General features: G+C 41.2%; 1 protein-coding gene across 2 annotated transcripts in view; it reads left to right on the top strand.

Annotated features, from left to right (window-relative positions):
• Positions 1 to 12,557: 12,557 nt before the first annotated feature.
• Positions 12,558 to 18,962, top strand: part of PRKCH (protein kinase C eta) — a 217,341-nt gene continuing 210,936 nt past the window's right edge. For both annotated transcript variants that reach the window (XM_021701358.1, XM_021701359.1), the window contains exon 1: positions 12,558 to 13,294. In XM_021701358.1, coding sequence (XP_021557033.1) covers positions 12,932 to 13,294 — 363 coding nt within the window. In that variant the 5' untranslated portion in view covers positions 12,558 to 12,931. The remainder of the gene's footprint in view (positions 13,295 to 18,962) is intronic.

Raw genomic sequence — 18,962 nt, 5'->3', positions numbered from 1 at the left:
AGCAGTATGTATTCTGCAAATGCTGGGTGAGATATTCTATAAATGTCAGATCAAGGTGGTTGATAATAATGTTCAAATCATTTTTTTGTTTTATGATGTTTTATGATGACAATTTATTATTAAGAAATGTTACTCTTCAACTCTGAATTCTCCTTGACTTGAAGTTTACCTTGCATGATGATATCAACACTAACTTTTCTTAGATTTTCTTGATCTATCTTTTCTCCCTCCATTTACTCACAACTTATTTGGGTCTTTAAAATGCATCTTGTGCAGATAATATATAGTCAAATCTTGCTTTTTGTTCATCTTTACAATCTCTTCCTTTTCACTGAATTGTTCAGTTCTTTATATTTAATATAATTATTGATATGGTTAGATTTAAGTTTGTTTTTTACTTGTCATGTTTTTTTTTTTATTTCCTCCTTTTCTGTCTTTGTTTTGGTTAATAAAATATTTTTAGGACTCTATTTTAATTCATTTTAAGTTATCCATCATGGAGTTTTGTTGCTGTTGTTTTAGTGGTTGCTTGAATTCTCCACCTACACGTTTTACAGTTATGGAAATGTTCCATGTGCTCTTCCAATATGGGAGTCACTAGTTACATGTGACTATTAAGACCTTGAAATGTGACTAATACAACTGAGGAACTGAATTTTGTTGTATTTAATTTTAATTAAGCTTAAATTTAGTCACTTGTGGTTAGTGCTGTATTGGACAACACATTCTTATCAGTCTACTTAGATTTATATTGTATAATTTCATGTAAAATATAAAAATCTTACAATAGTATAATTTTATTAACTCTCTATCCTTTTGTTACTGTTGTTATGTATTTTACTTGTACATGGTTAAAAGCTCCTCAATATATTTGTCTTTAAATAGCCTTGTCTTTTAAATAAATTATAAAAAGAAAGAAGAAGACAATTTTTCATACTTTCATGTCTATTTGCCATTTCTGGTGCTTTTCTTCCTGTAGGTTAGATTTCCCCTTGTATCATTTCCCATCATCCTAAATAACTCTTCTATTAGAACTTCTTATAGTTTTCAGTGAATTATTCCTGCATTCTTTTATCTGAAAATGTCTTTTTTGTTTTCATTTTTTGAAAGATATTTTTACTGCATATAGAATTCTGGGTTGACCACTTCTCTCAGTACTTTAATGATGACTTTCCATTTCTTCTGGTCTCCCTTGTTTCTTTTTTTTTTTTTTTAAGATTTTATTTATTTGAGAGAGCCAGCGTGTGAGCATGAGTGGGGGAAGGGGCAGGGGGAGAAGCAGACTCCATGCTGAGCAGGGAGCCTGAGATCATGACCTGAGCTGAAGGTAGACGCTTAACTGACTGAGCCACCCAGGCACCCCTGGTCTTCCTTGTCTCTAGTGGGAAGTAAACTGTCACTCATAGCATTGTTCCCTGCATGTAATTGACTTTTTTCTCTATTTTCAACATCTACTCTTTCTTTATCTTTGGTTGACAGTCTAATGACCAGAATGTGCCTAGGTATGATTTTTTTTTATATTTATTCTGCCTGGAGTTTGTTGATTCTTCAATCTGTAGGCTGATGTTTTCCACAGGTTAGAGGAATTTTCAGCCATTTTTTCTTCAAATTCTATTCTACCCTATTCTTTCTTTCTTCTCTCCTCCAAGGACTCTAGATATATATGTAATTTCAGAAGTTAACTTTCTATTTCTATTATATCCATTTGTTTAATCTTTGCTGCTACTCCCCATCTTTTTACTCAATATATTCATCTTTTCCTGTGCATCCTTAAATATATTGATATGAGCCATTTTAAGGGCTTCATCTTTTAATTCCAACATTTGGGTTATTTTGGATTCTGCTTCTATTGACTGCTTCTTTTTTGATTATGGGTCACATCTTCCTGCTTCTTCACATGTCTAATGTTTTTAAAATTATTATTTTTTAAGATTTATTTATTATTTGAGAGAGAGAGAGAGAGCATAAGAGCGGCAGGGGCAGAGGGAGAGGGAGAGAGAATCTCAAGCAGACTCCACACTGAGCATGGAACCCCACGCAGGGCTTGATCTCACAACCCTGAGATTGCAACCCGAGCTGAAGCCAAGAGTCGGATGCCCAACCAACTGTGCTACCCAGGCGCCCCTATAATTATTTTTGAATGTTGTTATCAGGGAGTTATAAAGAGTCTGGTTTATCTTATTTTCCTTTAAAGCCTGTTGAGCTTTCTTTCTATGAAGCTGTTAAATTACTAGCAAATTCTCTTGATCTTGTTAGGCTTTGTTTTCTTATTTGTTTAGGGCAGTTCTATTTTGGTTTTGTCCTTAGTCTTGGGGCATGGCCCTTTCTCTGAGGCATGGTACTTATTCCTAAGGTGTGGCCTCTTTGGAGTTTCAGTTTGAATATATGAGGTGCTTAGGAAGGTCTCTCCACTTAGGCTGGGCCAATAGTCTTATGTTTCCTGCACTGCAGAGCCTGTGATGTCTTGGCCCAGGTTTCTTACTTGCAGCAGCCATTCTCCGCTAGGCCTTGTGAAGTCTCCTCCTACACACTGGCTGCAGGGGAACACTCATGAAATCCATCATCTTCCTCCTCTACACAGCTCATTTCTCTGTGATATCCTGCTTTAAAAATTCCAGGGACTCCAGCCATTGTAAATTCTATGTGTACCTCTTCAGCCCAAGAAGACTTCCATATTCCCTTGGATTCCACTTCCCTTTAGTTCACTAAGTAGAAAGCTGAAGAAGACATAGAGCTCTCTTTGTGTTTCTCTCCTCTTAAGGATCACAATGCTTCAATGTTTATTGTCAAATGCCTGGAATTGGTTACCTTAGATATTTATAGCTGTTTTCACTGGGAGGGCAAGTCCAGTATCTGTCACTGTGTACAGCCGGAAGTAGATGTCCTCCTATATATGTTTTTGTGTATTACATACCCCTTAATAAACTATTAAAACAAAAAATCACTTTTCTTATTTAAAGATCCTTGTTTCTTTTTTTGTCAGAGCACTGTTCTTGATAATTATATGTATTTTTACTCTAACCTCAATAAACATTATTCTGTTGAAGTTCATTTAAATTATTATAATTAACATTTCTAAATCACAATGATTAATAATTAGCATTACTTGGGAGTACCGGAGCGATGCAGTTGGTTAAGCATCTGACTCTTGGTTTTGACTCAGGTCTGATTTCAGGGTTATGGGATTGAGCCCCACATTGGGCTCCATGCTCAGTGCGGAGTCTGTTTGAATTTCTCTTTCCCTCTCCCTCTACCACTCCCTCCACCCCTCTTGCTCTCTCTCTCTCTAAAATAAAGAAATCTTTAGGGGTGCCTGGGTGGCTCAGTCAGTTAAGCATCCAACTCTTGATTTCGGCTCAGGTCATGATCTTAGGGTCCTGGGATTGAACCCCAGGTCTGGCTCTGTGCTCAGCGGGAAGTCGGCTTGAGGATTCTCTCTCTCCCTCTGCCCCTCCCCAGCTCATGCTCTCTCCTTCTCTCTCTCAGATAAATAGATCTTCAAAAAAATAATTAGCATTACTCATTACAGTGTTTATCAAACATTGAAAAGATATTTTTTTCAAGAGTTTAAAACAAAACTTGGGTAGAACAAAGTGTAGCCTAATATCCTTCTATTTTAAAAAGTGGGATATAATGAAATTCTAGGACACTAAAATGACCCATATAAACTTTGTTGTTTACTGGTAGAAAATTTTTATAACTTTCTTAAAAACAAAAATACTTTTTCACTGGCTATAAATGGCATATCAAAGGAAAATGCCAGAAACAAATTTGCCTGACATTGTATTCCTAAGAACACTGATGTAAATCATTGACTGTACCATAATTTATGTTTTACTTTATTGTTTAACAAAACATATCAAAGCAATATAAATGATACTGCTGTTTATATAAATCAGTTAGAGATAAGGCATGTTGAGTCAGTAACTTACTTGAGACTAGAATCTGTTCTGGGGAGCTCTGGCCCCAGATTCTGAAGATGCAGGGAATATGTAATAAACTATCTGGAAAATGCCCTCTTTCTGGTTCTAGCTCCTCATCTGTAAAATAATATTTTGGCCTAGAGTTGTCTAGCATGCCTTCCAGATCAAAGGATCCATTCTTTCTATGTTCTTACTTTTACTTTCTGACCCATCTTCTCATTACAGTGCCGTATTTTTATCTTTAATCTTAAAACATTCTTTCCATATATTTTCATCTTAAGGTAATGACAGCCATATTTCTGGGTGGTTATAACAATCATTGGATAACTATAAATGGGAACAAAAACCAAACATGCGGCTAAGTGCCAGGTAATTTTAAAACTTAAAAACTGTAACAATTACCCCATAAATATAATGCATTGAATCTCTGATTGCTATTACAAAAATGGACCCAAATTAAGAGAAATAGCTTGCCATTTACATGGAAATATAGACTCTGGAATGGTATCACTGCCTACCATCAGTTATCTTAAACTGAGTCCAAGTTTTTAAAGTCATTTCCTAACTAATGTTAAGCACAGGTGTTTCCTGATTTCAGTTGTTCAGACTCTTAGAAAAAATGAGTAACTCAGGGAAATGTGTAGAATTCCTTTGTTGGCTTCCTTTCTCCTGTATCAAGCCTAAGTTTCATCTGAGTACTATATGGGTTTTTGTATTTCCATGCCCACTGAGCCCATGAGCTTGTTTTCTCCCTTTCTATTTGCTATACTCACCACTCTCTCTTTTGTTTTCTTATTATTAGTGTTATTTTTACAAGTTTTCTGCCATCTTTAGAATCTCAGTTTGAATGAGTCTATTTGAAGAGAAAGAGTCAAATATCTGTCTCTGATTTGAAGGGTCTCTGTGGGTGGCAGGTTTGAGCCCCTGCACGGCTGTGGGGCTGCGTCTGGTCTTAAGCACCAATCCCTCATGCCGAGGGGCAGACTGTGAGGCAGCCAGAATGAGGTGGGGGAGAAGGGAAAGTGAGCAGCCCTGTGGGACAGAGTGATAACACAATGTGCGTTAAAGTTGGTTTCTCATTTAATTCTGTACATTTGTGTGGCTTGACTGAGGTCATCTAACAATTTTGGAGGTTGCAAACCTAAGTCTCGGAATGTTACTATCTCTTACGTGTGGGGTTCTTAAACTTGAGTACAGGAGAACCAGCTGGGCTTGTTAAACTTTGTCAAAAAGGCCATTTCGGGGCTGTCCAACTCCCCACTCCCCCAAAGCTCATGGTCAGATTGCCTGAAATGCCCTGCTGTCACTTGTTGGCTTCTAGAGTTAAAATTATGTTCACGGCACAGCGGGACTTTATTAAATTAGGATTAAAAATAAATAGTACCTTGATTTACTACAACGTATTTACCTGCTTTGCTCTTTTAGTATCTAGAATAAACATTTTGCCAACTTTCTGTGTGTAAAACAAATGTCTCAATTCAGAGTTCTAAAAAGGGAAAAGGGGAAGTACTTTGAAGGATTTTAATGTAGATGTAGGAAGATGTCTTGATTAGTTTTGTAGAAAGTTAAATTTTTGGCCTTGTATGAGAAAGATGACTGGGGCTGGTGTGAAAACTTTATACTTCATTATCAGGATTTCAAGGACAAAAGGTCTTTTTTTTTTTTTTTTTAATGCCTCTTTACTGTGAACTCTACACTCTTAGGAACAGGGGCCAAACAGCTTTTTCATTTCCAAGAATCAGAAAACGTTTAAATTTCACCAGAAAGATGACAGGAAATGATTTACAGTTTCAAAGGGTTAAAGTCAACCTTATCTGTGATTTGGTGTGTAGTGTTTAATATTAGCTTAAAAATCTTTTGAGAAGTTGCTAAAACTTTGATTATGGAAAAATCCCAAAGTACATAAATGAAAAGAAGGAAAAGCCACTATATCAATAAACAGTTGTAAAGTTGCTGACTTTGTGCCAGACACTCTTCCAAGTGCGTCACAAATAACAACTTATATAAAACTCTCAGTAACTCTGGTCACGGAGTGAACCAGAGGATGCCACCAACAACATGGAGAAAACCCAGTGAAGGGTGAGAGAAAGATGCTATTAGAGCAAAATGATCATTTTCCTCCCACGGGTTTCTTACACAAGCCACAAAATCTAATAACTTGGTCACTACTTGTAGTTAATAACCACTTCGCTTGTTAATGGATTGGAGTTCACTGAGAAAGGTTAATGAAACAGACTGTCCAATAGCTAAATTAATAATAGGCTTTAGAGGAAGTCATTACTATTGTAAACCATATACACTTGCTTCTATCACTAGTGCCTTTTAAAAATATTAACACAGCAAGAAAAATATTAAAAATGAGGAGTTCTGCATTCAGAATTAAGGATTTTTAAACAATTTGAGTTTGAAAAGATATTTTTGCCTCATTTGGTGACGTGTTACTTTATGTTGTTATTACAGAGGTGGATACAACGAAATGTTTGAGGTGGCTAAACGTCATTAGTCTTAGCTCCTCTAAACTATCTCTTCTTTTATTTTATGAGGTTTGTCTTTTTTTTTTTTTTTAATCCATGCAACTATAATTCAGGCTGAGGACATTTCTGAACCTGCTTCTTAATAGAATGACTGTAAGGTTGTCCAGGGTTCCACATGCCTACTAAGAAATGCACTTAGGTGATGTAAAGGATCTCAAATGAAAATATTCTAATATGGGTAGATTTAAGTAGGTGAGTTAAGTCAAAAAAAGAAAACAGCCATAGGAGAGATTTGTGTTTGTTCTCTTTACACACATAAATTTCTAACTTCATTCGATTTTCCTGGTAGGAAACAATGGCAGAAATGTTTCATGGAGTTGTTGCTCTTGATCACGAGGCTATGTCCAGGAATTGTCAGTACAAAGTGTACTGACAAAAAACTTGACCGCTTTTTATGAGGGTATTACTTTTGGGCTTGCTCCTCTGTTCTGACCTCAGTCTCTGGAATCTGTCTTACTTAAGTGGGCTTTTGAGGCAAATAGTAATCAAAGGCTCTTCTTTTGAGGAAGCCTGAGGAAGGGCGAGAAGCTCTGCTCATCCACTCTGCCTGCCCTTTTAGGACTTCTGCCCTTCACACTTCTTTCGCCTCGTTCCCTCTTTCACTGTAAGCTGTTGACCCATTGAACACTAACTGGTGCAGCATTAGGAGCCTTTGGCTTACTCATCCCACATCCCTCTCAGCCCCTGATTTTGTTTCTGTTTCTTCCCATAAGTCATTAAAGATCTTCCCTTTATCCGGATGTTCAGAAGCCTCACAGTGATGTGTCTAGGGAGGGTGTTCTTTAAACTCATTTTGCCTAATACACTGTGTCTTTTCCAATAGGAGACGAGTGTCCTCCTTCCATTCTGAGAAATGTTACCCTCTTTGTGAAATGTCTTACCTTTTTCTATGCTTTTTGGAACACCTACAAGTAGGACATGGTGGCCCCACTTATTTATATATACCTTTGCATATTTAGAAAATGGATACTCCTCGAACTTTTGCCCTGCATACCACCCTCTCCTGCCTACTGAGAATCTCGATCTTCCTCCTTGTTCTCAGTGTACAGCAGTAGTTTTCAATCCAGCTGTGCATTACAACCACTCCAGGATGGGGTTTAGGCACTTTTTTAAAATTTATTTATTTATTTATTAATTAATTAATTTATTTATTTATTTTATTTAGAGCGCCATGTGTGCGAGCAGGGATGGGGGTTGGGGGGAGGGGCAGAGAGGGAGAGAGAGAATCTCAAGCAGGCTCCATGCCCAGTGTGCAGCCCAAGGCAGAGCTCGATCTCACGACCCTGAGATTTTGCCTGAACCGAAATCAAGACCACACCTAACTGACTGAGCCACCCAGGCGCCCTAGGCATGCATTTAAGTAAGTGGGTCAAATCTCAGCTCTACCACGTACGAACTATGCTCCAATTCATTTAACCTTTCTGGTTCTCGGTTTCCTTATCTGTAAAATAGAGATAATAACACCTCATATGGTTGTCATGAGGATCAAATGAAATAATGTTTGTCAAGTGGCTTGTTACAGTGCTGGTGGATGCTCAATAAATGATAATATGACAGCCAAGGTAACAGTTGAAATGTAACATGTGCTTGGCAATGTATCAAATACTTCATGTGAGTTTATCTTCAGAGCCCTTTTAGGTAAGTACGTTTATTATTCGTTTGTGAGTCCAACACTAAGAGCCGTTTTCATTTACTTGTGTTGTCTTCTTTATCTTTTGGTTTACATATTTTAGGTACTTCATAGCATATTTATATTTCTTACTCTACATTTAAAAATATTTACTATTTTTTCTATGTTGTTTATCATGTGTCATTTTAATAACTATTCCATGAGGTTGCTATTCTATAATTTACTTAGTCATTCTACTATTGCTGGACTCCTTAGGCAAAGAACTGGTTTGTTTGAAGCTTTTTTTTTTTTTTAAAGATTTAATTTATTTATTTGACAGAGAGAGGGAGAGAGAGAGAGCACAAGCAAGGGGAGTGGGAGAGGGAGAAGCAGACTCCCCTCCGAGCAGGGAGCCGGATGCTGGGCTCCATCCCAGGACCCTGAGATCATGACCTGAGCTGAAGGCAGATGCTTAACTGACTGAGCCACCCAGGCGTCCCTGTTTGAAGCTTTTGATGCATACTGTCAAACTGCCCTCCAGAAGTTGTGCAATTTCATAATGACATGGGGTAGTTTTTGACCTAGCTGTTTTATTCTCTAAATTCTCTAATTCTGTTTTAAAGTGGAATGGAGGTTGTGGGAAATGATCCTTAAGAAATTAGACAAATGGCAGCAATTTAGTCAATCAAGCAATCAATCAAACAAGCATTTAGATAATGTGCTAGCAATTGTATACAAGAAGTCCAAAGTTATAGTGTGACTGACAAAATAAATAGTAATAGCAATAAAGAAACAAACAAACCTCTAGTGTATAAAAGGACCTATAACGCCGAGTTTAAAGCAGTCCGTACAAATATGCAAATTACTACATTACAGTACATGCTGCTGGTCGGGGGGTGAGATGTATATAGAGAGGGAACTTCTTATCCCCTGCCTTCCTTGAAAGTCAGGACCAGCTCCAGATAGAAGCTGTGACACAGGTGAGGTTTGTAATAGCAGACAGTCCCTTCCCACAGGGGCTCTGTACTGTGGACTGTGTATTATTTGTCTGGTGTCTCCCCCAGGAGCCACCAAAGGGCACGTGACATAGGCTGGGGACATTCAGGGGCTTCCCCAGGTTGATTTAAGGAGGTGGGTCAAGAAAATCCTCTTTCCACTGGGGCCGTGAAGCTGGAAATCTGGCCAGTTGGGACTGCTGGTCACCGTGTCCCCTGACTGTAGAGCGGCAACTTTGGACAGCAGGCTGAAAGCCACAAACATAGATGTTTGTCCTAAACTAAGTGCCATTTCTCCCCCTGGGTCTCAGATGGCATTCCCACCGGCAGTCTCAGAACTGTACGATTTCTCTCCTCTCTTGTGTTGCTCCCGCTTAATAAATAGCCCTCCACCCAGTGGTCCCATCTTCCTCCTCAGCTCTCTCATCCTCATTCCAGCCCAACCTCTTGAACGAGTGTCTACACTTACTCTCTCCACCTCCTTATTTTTCACCTCAAGCTACTCCACACAGGCTTCAGCCCCCATCCCTCTACAGAAATGGCTCCAAGATTACTAAGGATGCCCATTGTCATCTCTTCATGGCTGCCTTTAGTCCTTGTGTACTCAACCTCTTAGTGTCATTTGGCGTAGCTGAACAATTACTTCTTGTTTGAAAACGCTTTGGTTGGTTTTCATAATACCTGGGTACTGTGTCATCCTGGTTTTTCTCTTACGCCCCTGCTGCTGCTTCGGAACCCCCTTGCCCACCTCTCTTCCACCTATCCATGTTGGGGTTTCTGGGGCTCTATCCTAAGGCCCCTTCTTTCCTCATGCTACACTCTATTCCCCTCTTTCCCCCACAATCACAATGTCATCCACTATTCTGGCTTTAGTTGCTATCTATATACCAGTAGCCCCTCACTTTATGTCTTTAGCTCAGACTGCACCTCTGAGCTTCACAAGCACATAGCTGAGTGCCCACCTCAGATTTCAACTCAGATGTATTAAGATATATCAAAACTCATATATTTCAAATTGAACTGTTCATCTCCCTCCACAAATCTGCTCCTTCTCTAGTGGTTCCTAATCACCAATGGCTCCCCAGTCCACACAGTTGCTTAAGCTGGATGCCTGCAAGTCATCCTTGATACTTTCCTCTTCCTCATTCCTTCCATTCAGTCCAACACCAAGGCCTGAGTGTTCTACCTCTTAAACATTTCTCACATCCATCTCCATCTCCATCACCACCACCTGAGTCCTGGTCACCATCTTCTCTCTTTGGACTTTGGCATCTGCCTGCTGACTGGTCTCCCCACACCCATGCTTGCTCCTTCCAATCCACTCTTCACATGGCCCCGAAGAGAGACTTTTTTTTTTTGAAGTTTGTTGGTTTATTTATTTAAGTAATCTCTACACCCAAAGTGGGGCTCAAACTCATGACCCTGAGATCAAGAGTCGCATACTCTTCCCACTGAGCCAGCCAGGTGCACCCCCCAGAAAGAGATTTTAAAAGACAAATCTCATCCTGTCCCTGTCCCTGCTTAACTTTCGGGGGCTTCCAACTGCCCACAGACCATGTCCAAAGACTTTCCCATGACCTACCAGACCTACCTTTTCAGGTGAATTTCAGCCACTTTCCCCTCCCCTTTTTATGGGCTCCAGTCACATGGAGTCTTTCCTGTTCCCGAAACAGGTCAAACTGTCCCTTTTCTTGGGAACCCTGAATAAATGGATCCTTTTGCTGTGTACTTCTTCAGGGGACTCTTCCCGCACCACCCCCTCCAGGTTCCATTGTCCCACTGCACCTGAGCTTTTCCTTCACCACACAGCCCAGGTGTGTGATCTATACCTTGATTTTCCTTGCTGTGGGACTTATGCCCCAGGAGGGCAGGCACCACCGCTGTCCTGCTCCTAGTGTCCCTCACATCCCAACCCCAGGATGTGTAGCTGCCCACCATTTGGGGACTGTCTTTTTTTAGTGCCAAAGTCCAACAGCAGCCAATCTTTCAGTGGTTCTTAAAGCTAGAGTCTTGCTCTTTGGAGGAAAGGGTGACAGAGTTGACCCAATTGGTCCCCTTGACCTCTTCCCTTGGAGCACCAGGCCAGATGGGAGCTCCCTGGATGTTTGGGAGCTTGCTTTATAAGCCCTGCCTAAAGCTAAAGTGTCATTAGGATGATGTGCTGCATCCCTGCCTTGTTCTCTTAAAAAGAAGTTTTGATGTTTTTAAGACAGGCCCTTCCCCACCAGCCCATTGTTCTTATTTGTTTTCATTCTCTAGTGTGCCTCCATTCACAGGAGTGAAATTGTTGAGAAGCTACTCAGTTCAAGAGCCCCAAACAGGGCCTTGGGTGGAGGGGGCTAGGAAGACCCGTCGGGGAAACCAGAACAGCCAAACGGAATGTAATTAAGTATCTTAAAAATGGCCTAGGCTTTATGGGAGACAAATTGGTTGTGGCTGGCCCTCAAGAAGCAAGCTTTGTGGTAAAGCACAATAGATGGAACGGTTCACACAAGGGCCCCAGAACTCCTGGACCCACGGGTGGGAAGGAACAAAAGGCTGCCCACTCTGACTGCAAACACAGCAACAAGCTAGAATGTTCCTCGAAGAGGCGATTTCTTCTGCACACATGTGTCAGGGACAGTGTTTGTGTGTGAACATCTGCCCTTGCTAGGCAGGGCTTGGTAGACCAGGAACCACCCCGCAGAGAGACTTAGTACATCTCAGCCATGTCTGTCTTCAGAACCGATCTTTCCTGCTCTTTGTGCAACAAGACACACCTCTCCGAGGAAGGAGGAGGACAGGATTTCCATCATTACTACCACCCTATTAAAAACAACAACAACAAAACAACCGTGTAATTACTCTCTGCAGGAAAGGCGCACAAACAGGATGGGCCTGAGCTGAACCCGGGATGGGCCATCCCTGTAAAGATTAGGAAAAGGAACCTCCCCGCCAGGCGCCGGCTCAGGCCAGGGCCTCTCCCAGACCGCCAGGCAGGCTCGCCAGCCCAACTCCTCCGGTGGTAAGGAGGGTGCCGGCGACTCCTGGAGCGCGGGTTCCCAGCTCCTGCCGCCCCCTCCTCCCTCCGCCCCCCAGCACTCTCTGGACCTGTCTCCCAGGCCTCAGGTGTTGGCTCACGCCGGGCCACGAGCCCTTCCCTTTCTGGCCTGCACCTGGGGGAGCCTCTAGCCCACCGAGCACAGTCGACCCCGCGCGACAGGGAGCGCGCGCAGAGGGGGGGCCAGCGGGCCGGCGTGGGGCTCCCCGGCTTCGCGCGCCCGGCCACCGACCCACAGCCCCGCCGGCTGTGCGCCACGCCCCCGGGGTTCGGAAGGCGCGGGACCCGGCGCAGGGCTTCTGTGAACTCGGAGCCTGGCGGCGCGAGGCTCCTGTCGGGGATGCGGCGGCAGCTGCTTCCTGGTTTGAAGCTCGCCGAGTGGGGGAGAGCGTGAGCCCGCGGAGGCGGGGGCAGGAGCAGAAGCAGGAGGAGGCGGGGGCAAGAGACGCTTGGGGCTGGAGCTAACCGGACGGGTCGCTCCGGCTCTCCAGGGAAAGGAGCTTCCCGGCTCTGGAGAAGGGGCGAGTCCTTTGAGAGCCCCCGGGAAGCGCCGCGTGCTGGAGAGGGACGGTCGGGCTACCCCGGCTCGCGGAGGGCTCGGCTCCGGGCTCCCCTCCTTTCCACCTCGCGAGGGAGGGGGCGAGGGAAGGAGGGGAGGGGAAGGTCCCGCGAAGGAGGCAGAATGACCAGTCGAGGGGGGCTTGGGCGCTGCTTTCCCCAGAAGCTGCTTCCACTCCTGCGGCTGCCGCGAGGGCTGGCTTGAGCTGGCGCTCCAGGCTCTCCCGCTGCGAGCCAGCGCGGCCCCCCGGGGCCCGGGCAGCGGCGCCGGCATGACGTCCGGCACCATGAAGTTCAATGGTTACTTGAGGGTCCGCATTGGCGAGGCTGTGGGGCTGCAGCCCACCCGCTGGTCCCTGCGCCACTCGCTCTTCAAGAAGGGCTACCAGCTGCTGGACCCCTACCTGACGGTGAGCGTGGACCAGGTGCGCGTGGGCCAGACCAGCACCAAACAGAAGACCAACAAACCCACGTACAATGAGGAGTTCTGCACCAACGTCACCGACGGTGGCCACCTCGAACTGGCCGTCTTCCACGAGACGCCCCTGGGCTATGACCACTTCGTGGCCAACTGCACCCTGCAATTCCAGGAGCTGCTGCGCACGGCCGGCGCCTCGGACACTTTCGAGGGCTGGGTGAGTAGCTGTGATCCCTCCCGGTTGTGTCCGCTTTACTCTTTTCCCCCTCCACTTTTCAAATCTCGCCTGGGTCCCGCTTTCCCATCCCGTTGTCGAGCTCTGCGGCGGAGGGAATTCCCTTCAGTTTTTGGTCCTCGCCCAGGTGGCCGCGGCGCTGGTGACGCGACCGCGGTGGGTGTGTGAGGGCTCGTGTGTGTCTCCAGGAAGCCAGCCCGGACACGGTCCCCTTTTGGGATGGCAGCTTGGGCTAACGGGAAGTCAGGGCGAAGGCAGTGACCCCCCCCCCGCCCCCTAGGCTCAGACTTTGGATAAGGCGCTCGAACTCTCCGCATGCGGGTAGTACAAAGGAAAGGCGAGTAAGATGTGATGTGAAAGTGACTTGATCTGGGTAAAGTACTTAAAGCGCTTCTTAGGAGAAAGCCATACATTCTCGCAAGTATTATTCATAATGTTTATGGATACGTGTTGGTTCAGCTGCTAAGACGTGCACACGTGTTTCAGCATGCAGATCCATTACATCCCATGGATACATAGCCTACACTGGCAGGGATCTGAGCTCCTGGGTCTGCACGCTGGCAGTTTTATTGTTTAGCAGTTTTCCAAGGAGATGAGGTTTATATGTGTTTGTAAGTAACTTCGGTAGTTCTGTCACAACCTGAGAGGTGTGAGGCTTGCATGCGCAGTTTCTGCTGCTATTGGTCTGGGAGCTTTGAGAACTCCTCAGTAGTTTGTGGACCACCCCCAGTTCTCCCCATCTCACCTGCTGGTGTTTCTGTGTATTGACAAGTAGTTACCCGCAACTTCCTGCTTGCCTCTACTTTTCACATAGTTCCCATGAGACAACATTTCTGCTGCAAATTAAAATTTCTATTAGCACTCTACTCAGTGCTAAAATGCGTTTGCTTCTTATTCCTGGTACTGTCTTTGTGATACAGGTGTTCTTCCCACTTTTACATGATGAAATGATAATTATAATGAAGTGGTCTGGTTTGGCAAAGCAGAGTAAGCTATTTGAAGAATCTCAGGACTGTAATGGTTTAAGTTCAGAGGATGTCAGTTTTAAGTCCAAAATGTGAATCAGTATTGAAAACCTGTTTGAAATTAACAAGTGGTGGAATCAGATGGATACCAATGAAGACTCATTTCAATATTTTATACTTTGAGGAACTGGTAATTTTACCATATAGTCTGTAAAATTACAGATGGCTTGTAGAACTATCTTTTTTTTTTTTTAAGATTATTTATTCATTTGAGAGAGAGAGAGAGCATGAGCAGGGAGAGAGGCAGAGGGAGAGGGAGAAGCAGGCTCCCCGCTGAGCCAGGAGCCCGATGTGGGGCTCGATCCCAGGACCCCGGGATCATGACCTGAGCCGAAGGCAGACGCTTAACCATCTGAGCCACCCAGGCACCCCGAACTATCTTTTAAGTAGAAGAAAACATAATGACTATTTAATGAGATCATCACATTATATTGAGTTAATTTCTCTTCAGCTGAACTTTATGAAATTTAGAAGTGGATTGGAGAGAAATGGCTAAAATAGAGACTTACATTTTATTCTGTAAATTTCCAAGTAGAAATAGAGGTGAGCCTAGGAATCCAAATGGAATTACTGAATTAGTGTTTGATTAGGAGTTAGGTTGGGAAAGCTCTAGAGGAACCAGGTTCTGAAGTATGGTGGTACAGAATGGCCAATGGCTATTAGAAGCATCACTTCCTGGAGAGAACCTAGACTGGTCCTTCTTACCCCTGGTCTGCACCATTGAATCACATGGGGCGGGGGGGGGGGGGGGGGGCTTTTGAAAATCCCCACTTTTAAAAACTCTAAGCATCTCTGGCTGTGGGACCCTGGCTGGTATCAGTACTTTCAGGCTCCCAGGTGATTCCAATGTGCAATCAAGGTTGAGAACCTGTGGCCTAAATAAACACCGAGAGATTAGGACTGGAAGAAGATGATCCAGGTTACCTGACATGGTGGAGGTGTGCAGAGCTGCTTATGGTTCCACTGAATGAACAAAGATTTAAATATAAATATCTCAATCTATAATTATCTGAATTAATTATACTGAGATGTTTAAGTAACACACTCATGGTGTTTTTGAAAACAGGAACATTTGGTAGGCTAGGTCAGCATTTAAAAGACCTTGAAACCAGTGATTTACCATGCATTTATATTCAACTGTGGGCAGGGCAGAGTATTTCGTAAAAAGTTCTGGGTATTTTTTTTTTTTAAGTTTTGGGTAATTTGAAACAGGATAGGATAGATAGTATGAGTGTTTTGTTAACTTTAAGAAAAATTTTGTTAGGAAAGTATTAGAAATGTATGGAACGCTTGTTTTTTAAAGGATTCTTTGTAGATCTAAAGGTGGTTTTCAAGTTTAGAATTACAGAAATATTTATTTATCTTTAGTGTATTGAAATGTGTAGTTTATTCAGACATTTACAAATAGAATATTTGATCTTACTCCACAATAGATTCACGTGGTGCAATTGGAATTACAAATCGCTGAACTTAAAAAAAAAAAAAATCTAGTGACTTAATTTTTGCTAGTTCCATGAGTAGACAGACAAAAAAAGAAAATACATTTATCATTAAAATGAAACAGTTATGCATTCTGGCTTAATGTACTTTCTAAGTATCAAGAAGATAACATTCATTTTGTATGAAATTTTTCAATATTACCTTCTAATCTTGATGAGAGAAGGGATTAGATTTATTTTAATGCAGTGTATTCCTAATACCAACCATAATGCCTGACATGGACTAGGCAGTTAAATATTTCATTCCTGACTATACATATTTCATTAAATCTACATAAAAACCCAAGGAGGTGGGTGGGATACAGCTAAAGAAGTTCTTAAACAGTAATTCACAGTGTTAAACTGTTCAATTAAAAAAGATCTCAAAGACCTAAGTTTCCATTTGAAACTAAAAGGAAGAGCAAGTGGAACTAAAAGTAAGCAAAGAAAGAAATGGTAAAGAAAGAAGTCAGTGAAGTAGAAAAGAGAAACAATAGAGAAAAATCAATGAAACAAAAAGCTGGTTCTTTGAGGGGAAAAACAAAACCAATGACATTAATGAACCTCAAGCCAGGATGATCAAGAAAAAAGAAAAGACGAAATTACCAATATGGGAAAGAGAGAACATCATTATAGATCCTACAGACATTAAAAAAAGTAAGAGAATATTATGAATAATTTTATGTCAAATTCCACAACTTAGATCAAATAAATTTCTTGAAAGATACAAACTACCTATACTTACTCAAATAACTTGAATAGCTTTATGTTTATTAAGGTATTTAAATTTGTCATTAAAAACCTTCCACAATGCAGATTCAAGGTCTCAAGATGGATTTACTGGTGAATTCTGTCATATATTTAAGAAAGAAATAGTGCCAACTCTATACAACCTATTTCAGAAAATAGAGAAGGAAACATCCCAACTCATTCCATGACCCTTATACCAAAACCTGATGAAAACCTACAAGAAAATAAAACTACAGATCAATGCCCCTTGTGAACATAGATATAAAAATTAAATTTATAAATTTGCTTAAATTTTTAGCAAATCAAATCCAACAATATAGCAAATGGGTAGTACATTATCACCAAATGGGGTTTATAACCAGGACTGCAAGATTGATTAAACATTTAGAAATCAATCAGTGCAATTCTTCATATTAACAGAGTGAAAGAGGAGATTGGTACGATCATATTAATAAATACAGAAAAAGTATCTGACAAAATTAAATATCCAGTTATGATAAAAACTCTCAACAAATTAGTAATAGAATGGAACTTATTCAGCCTGATGATGGACATCTGTGAAAAGCCTATAGGGAACATCTTAATGGTGAAAGAATGAGTGATAGTCCCCTAAGATCAAAAGTGGCAAGGATATCTGTTCTTGTCACTTCTGTTCAACAGTGTGCTGGAGGTCCCATTCAGTGCATTAGGCAATTTAAAAATAAGATTACAAAGGAAGAAGTAAAACTGTCTTTATTTGCAGACAGCCTTACTGAGTAAATAAGCTCCACTCATTGATGTCACGCTATGGTGAATGAATCTTTCAAATAATTCTTAAAAACCTCTTTTAAGAGGTGTTATTAAACAGTTCCGCATAAGCATCACAGATTGGCCATATTTTATTTCTGTATGATTGTAGAAAATTCTAAGACATCTACAAAAGGGCTACTAGATCTAACAAGTGAGTTTAGCTAGGTCACAGGATCTAAACCAATATACAAAAGTCAATTGTATTTCTATATACTATTAGTGGACTGAAATAGAAAAAAATACCATTTATAAGAGCATCAAAAATATCTGAAATTGGGTAAATCTGGTAAAAGATATGCAAAACTTGTTCACTGAAAATGACAAAATATTGCTGAAATAAAGATCTAAGTTAATGGAGGGGGTACTGTGTTCATGAATGGGAAGATTCAATATTGTTAAGACCCCAGTTCTTCCCAAAATGTTCCATAGATTTATTGCAATCCTAGTCAAAATCTCAGCAAACTTTGTAGAAATTGATAAACCGATTCTAAAACTCATATGGACATGCAAAAGACCTAGACTCATCTAAGAATAATTTTGAAAAAGAACAAGTTGGGGGACTTACCTCTCTGATTTTAAGACTTACTGTAATGCTACCATAATCAAGATAATGTGATATGCAGTAAAGAGAGTCCTATAGATCAGTGGAATGGAAGAGAATCTAGAAATAGATCCATACATGTATGATTGGTTGATTTTTTTTTTTTTTTTCTGACAGAGATGCCAAGGCAACTTGATGGGGAAATAATCTTTTCAGAAGTAGTGCTTGAATAATTGAATAGCAAAATGCAGAAATGTGAGCATTGACCCTTACCTCATAACATACACAAAAATTAACCCAAAATGGATCATAGACCTCAACATATGAGTTTAACTGTAAAACTTCTATAAGAATATAGAAGAAAATGGTAGTGACATTGGGTTCAGCAAATATTTTTTAGATAGGACACAAAAAGCACCAAATATTAAAAAAAAAATCAAACTTGATAAAAATTAAGAATTACTGCTTTTCAAAAGACTTAAAGTGAAAAACAAGCCATAGATGGGGAGGAAATATTTTCAACATTAAATCAGACAACGGACTTGTAACATGAACATATAAAACAACTCTTAAAACTCAATGAGAAAAATATCCAATTTTAAAATGGGACAAGATTTGTATAGACACCTTCACGGAAAAGAGCACATTAAAAGATGCTCAAAATCATTAGTCATCAAGGAAATGCAAATTAAAACCAAAATTCATGGAAAGGCTAAATTAAAAAGATAAACCATACCAAGTGTTAGTGAGGAAATGGAGCAACTGGAACTCCTATACACCACTGTGAGGAATATAAAATGGTATAGTCACATTGGAAAACAGTTGGTAGTTTCCTAAAATGTTAAACATATACCTACCATGTGACCTAGCTACTCTTAAGTATCTACCAAGAGAAATGAAACCATTTGTACAATGACTCATACATGAATGTTCATAGCTGCTTTATTTGTAATAAAACTGGAAACTACTCAAATGTCAGTCAACAGTTGAATTAAAAAAATTTTTTTTACTGAAGTATAGTTGACCTACAATGTTATATCAGTTCCAGGTGTACAGCATAGTGATTT

This window comes from Neomonachus schauinslandi, chromosome 9 (assembly GCF_002201575.2).
Source record: "Neomonachus schauinslandi chromosome 9, ASM220157v2, whole genome shotgun sequence".
Taxonomy (NCBI): domain Eukaryota; kingdom Metazoa; phylum Chordata; class Mammalia; order Carnivora; family Phocidae; genus Neomonachus; species Neomonachus schauinslandi.
This window is presented reverse-complemented; position numbering and strand designations above follow the sequence as displayed.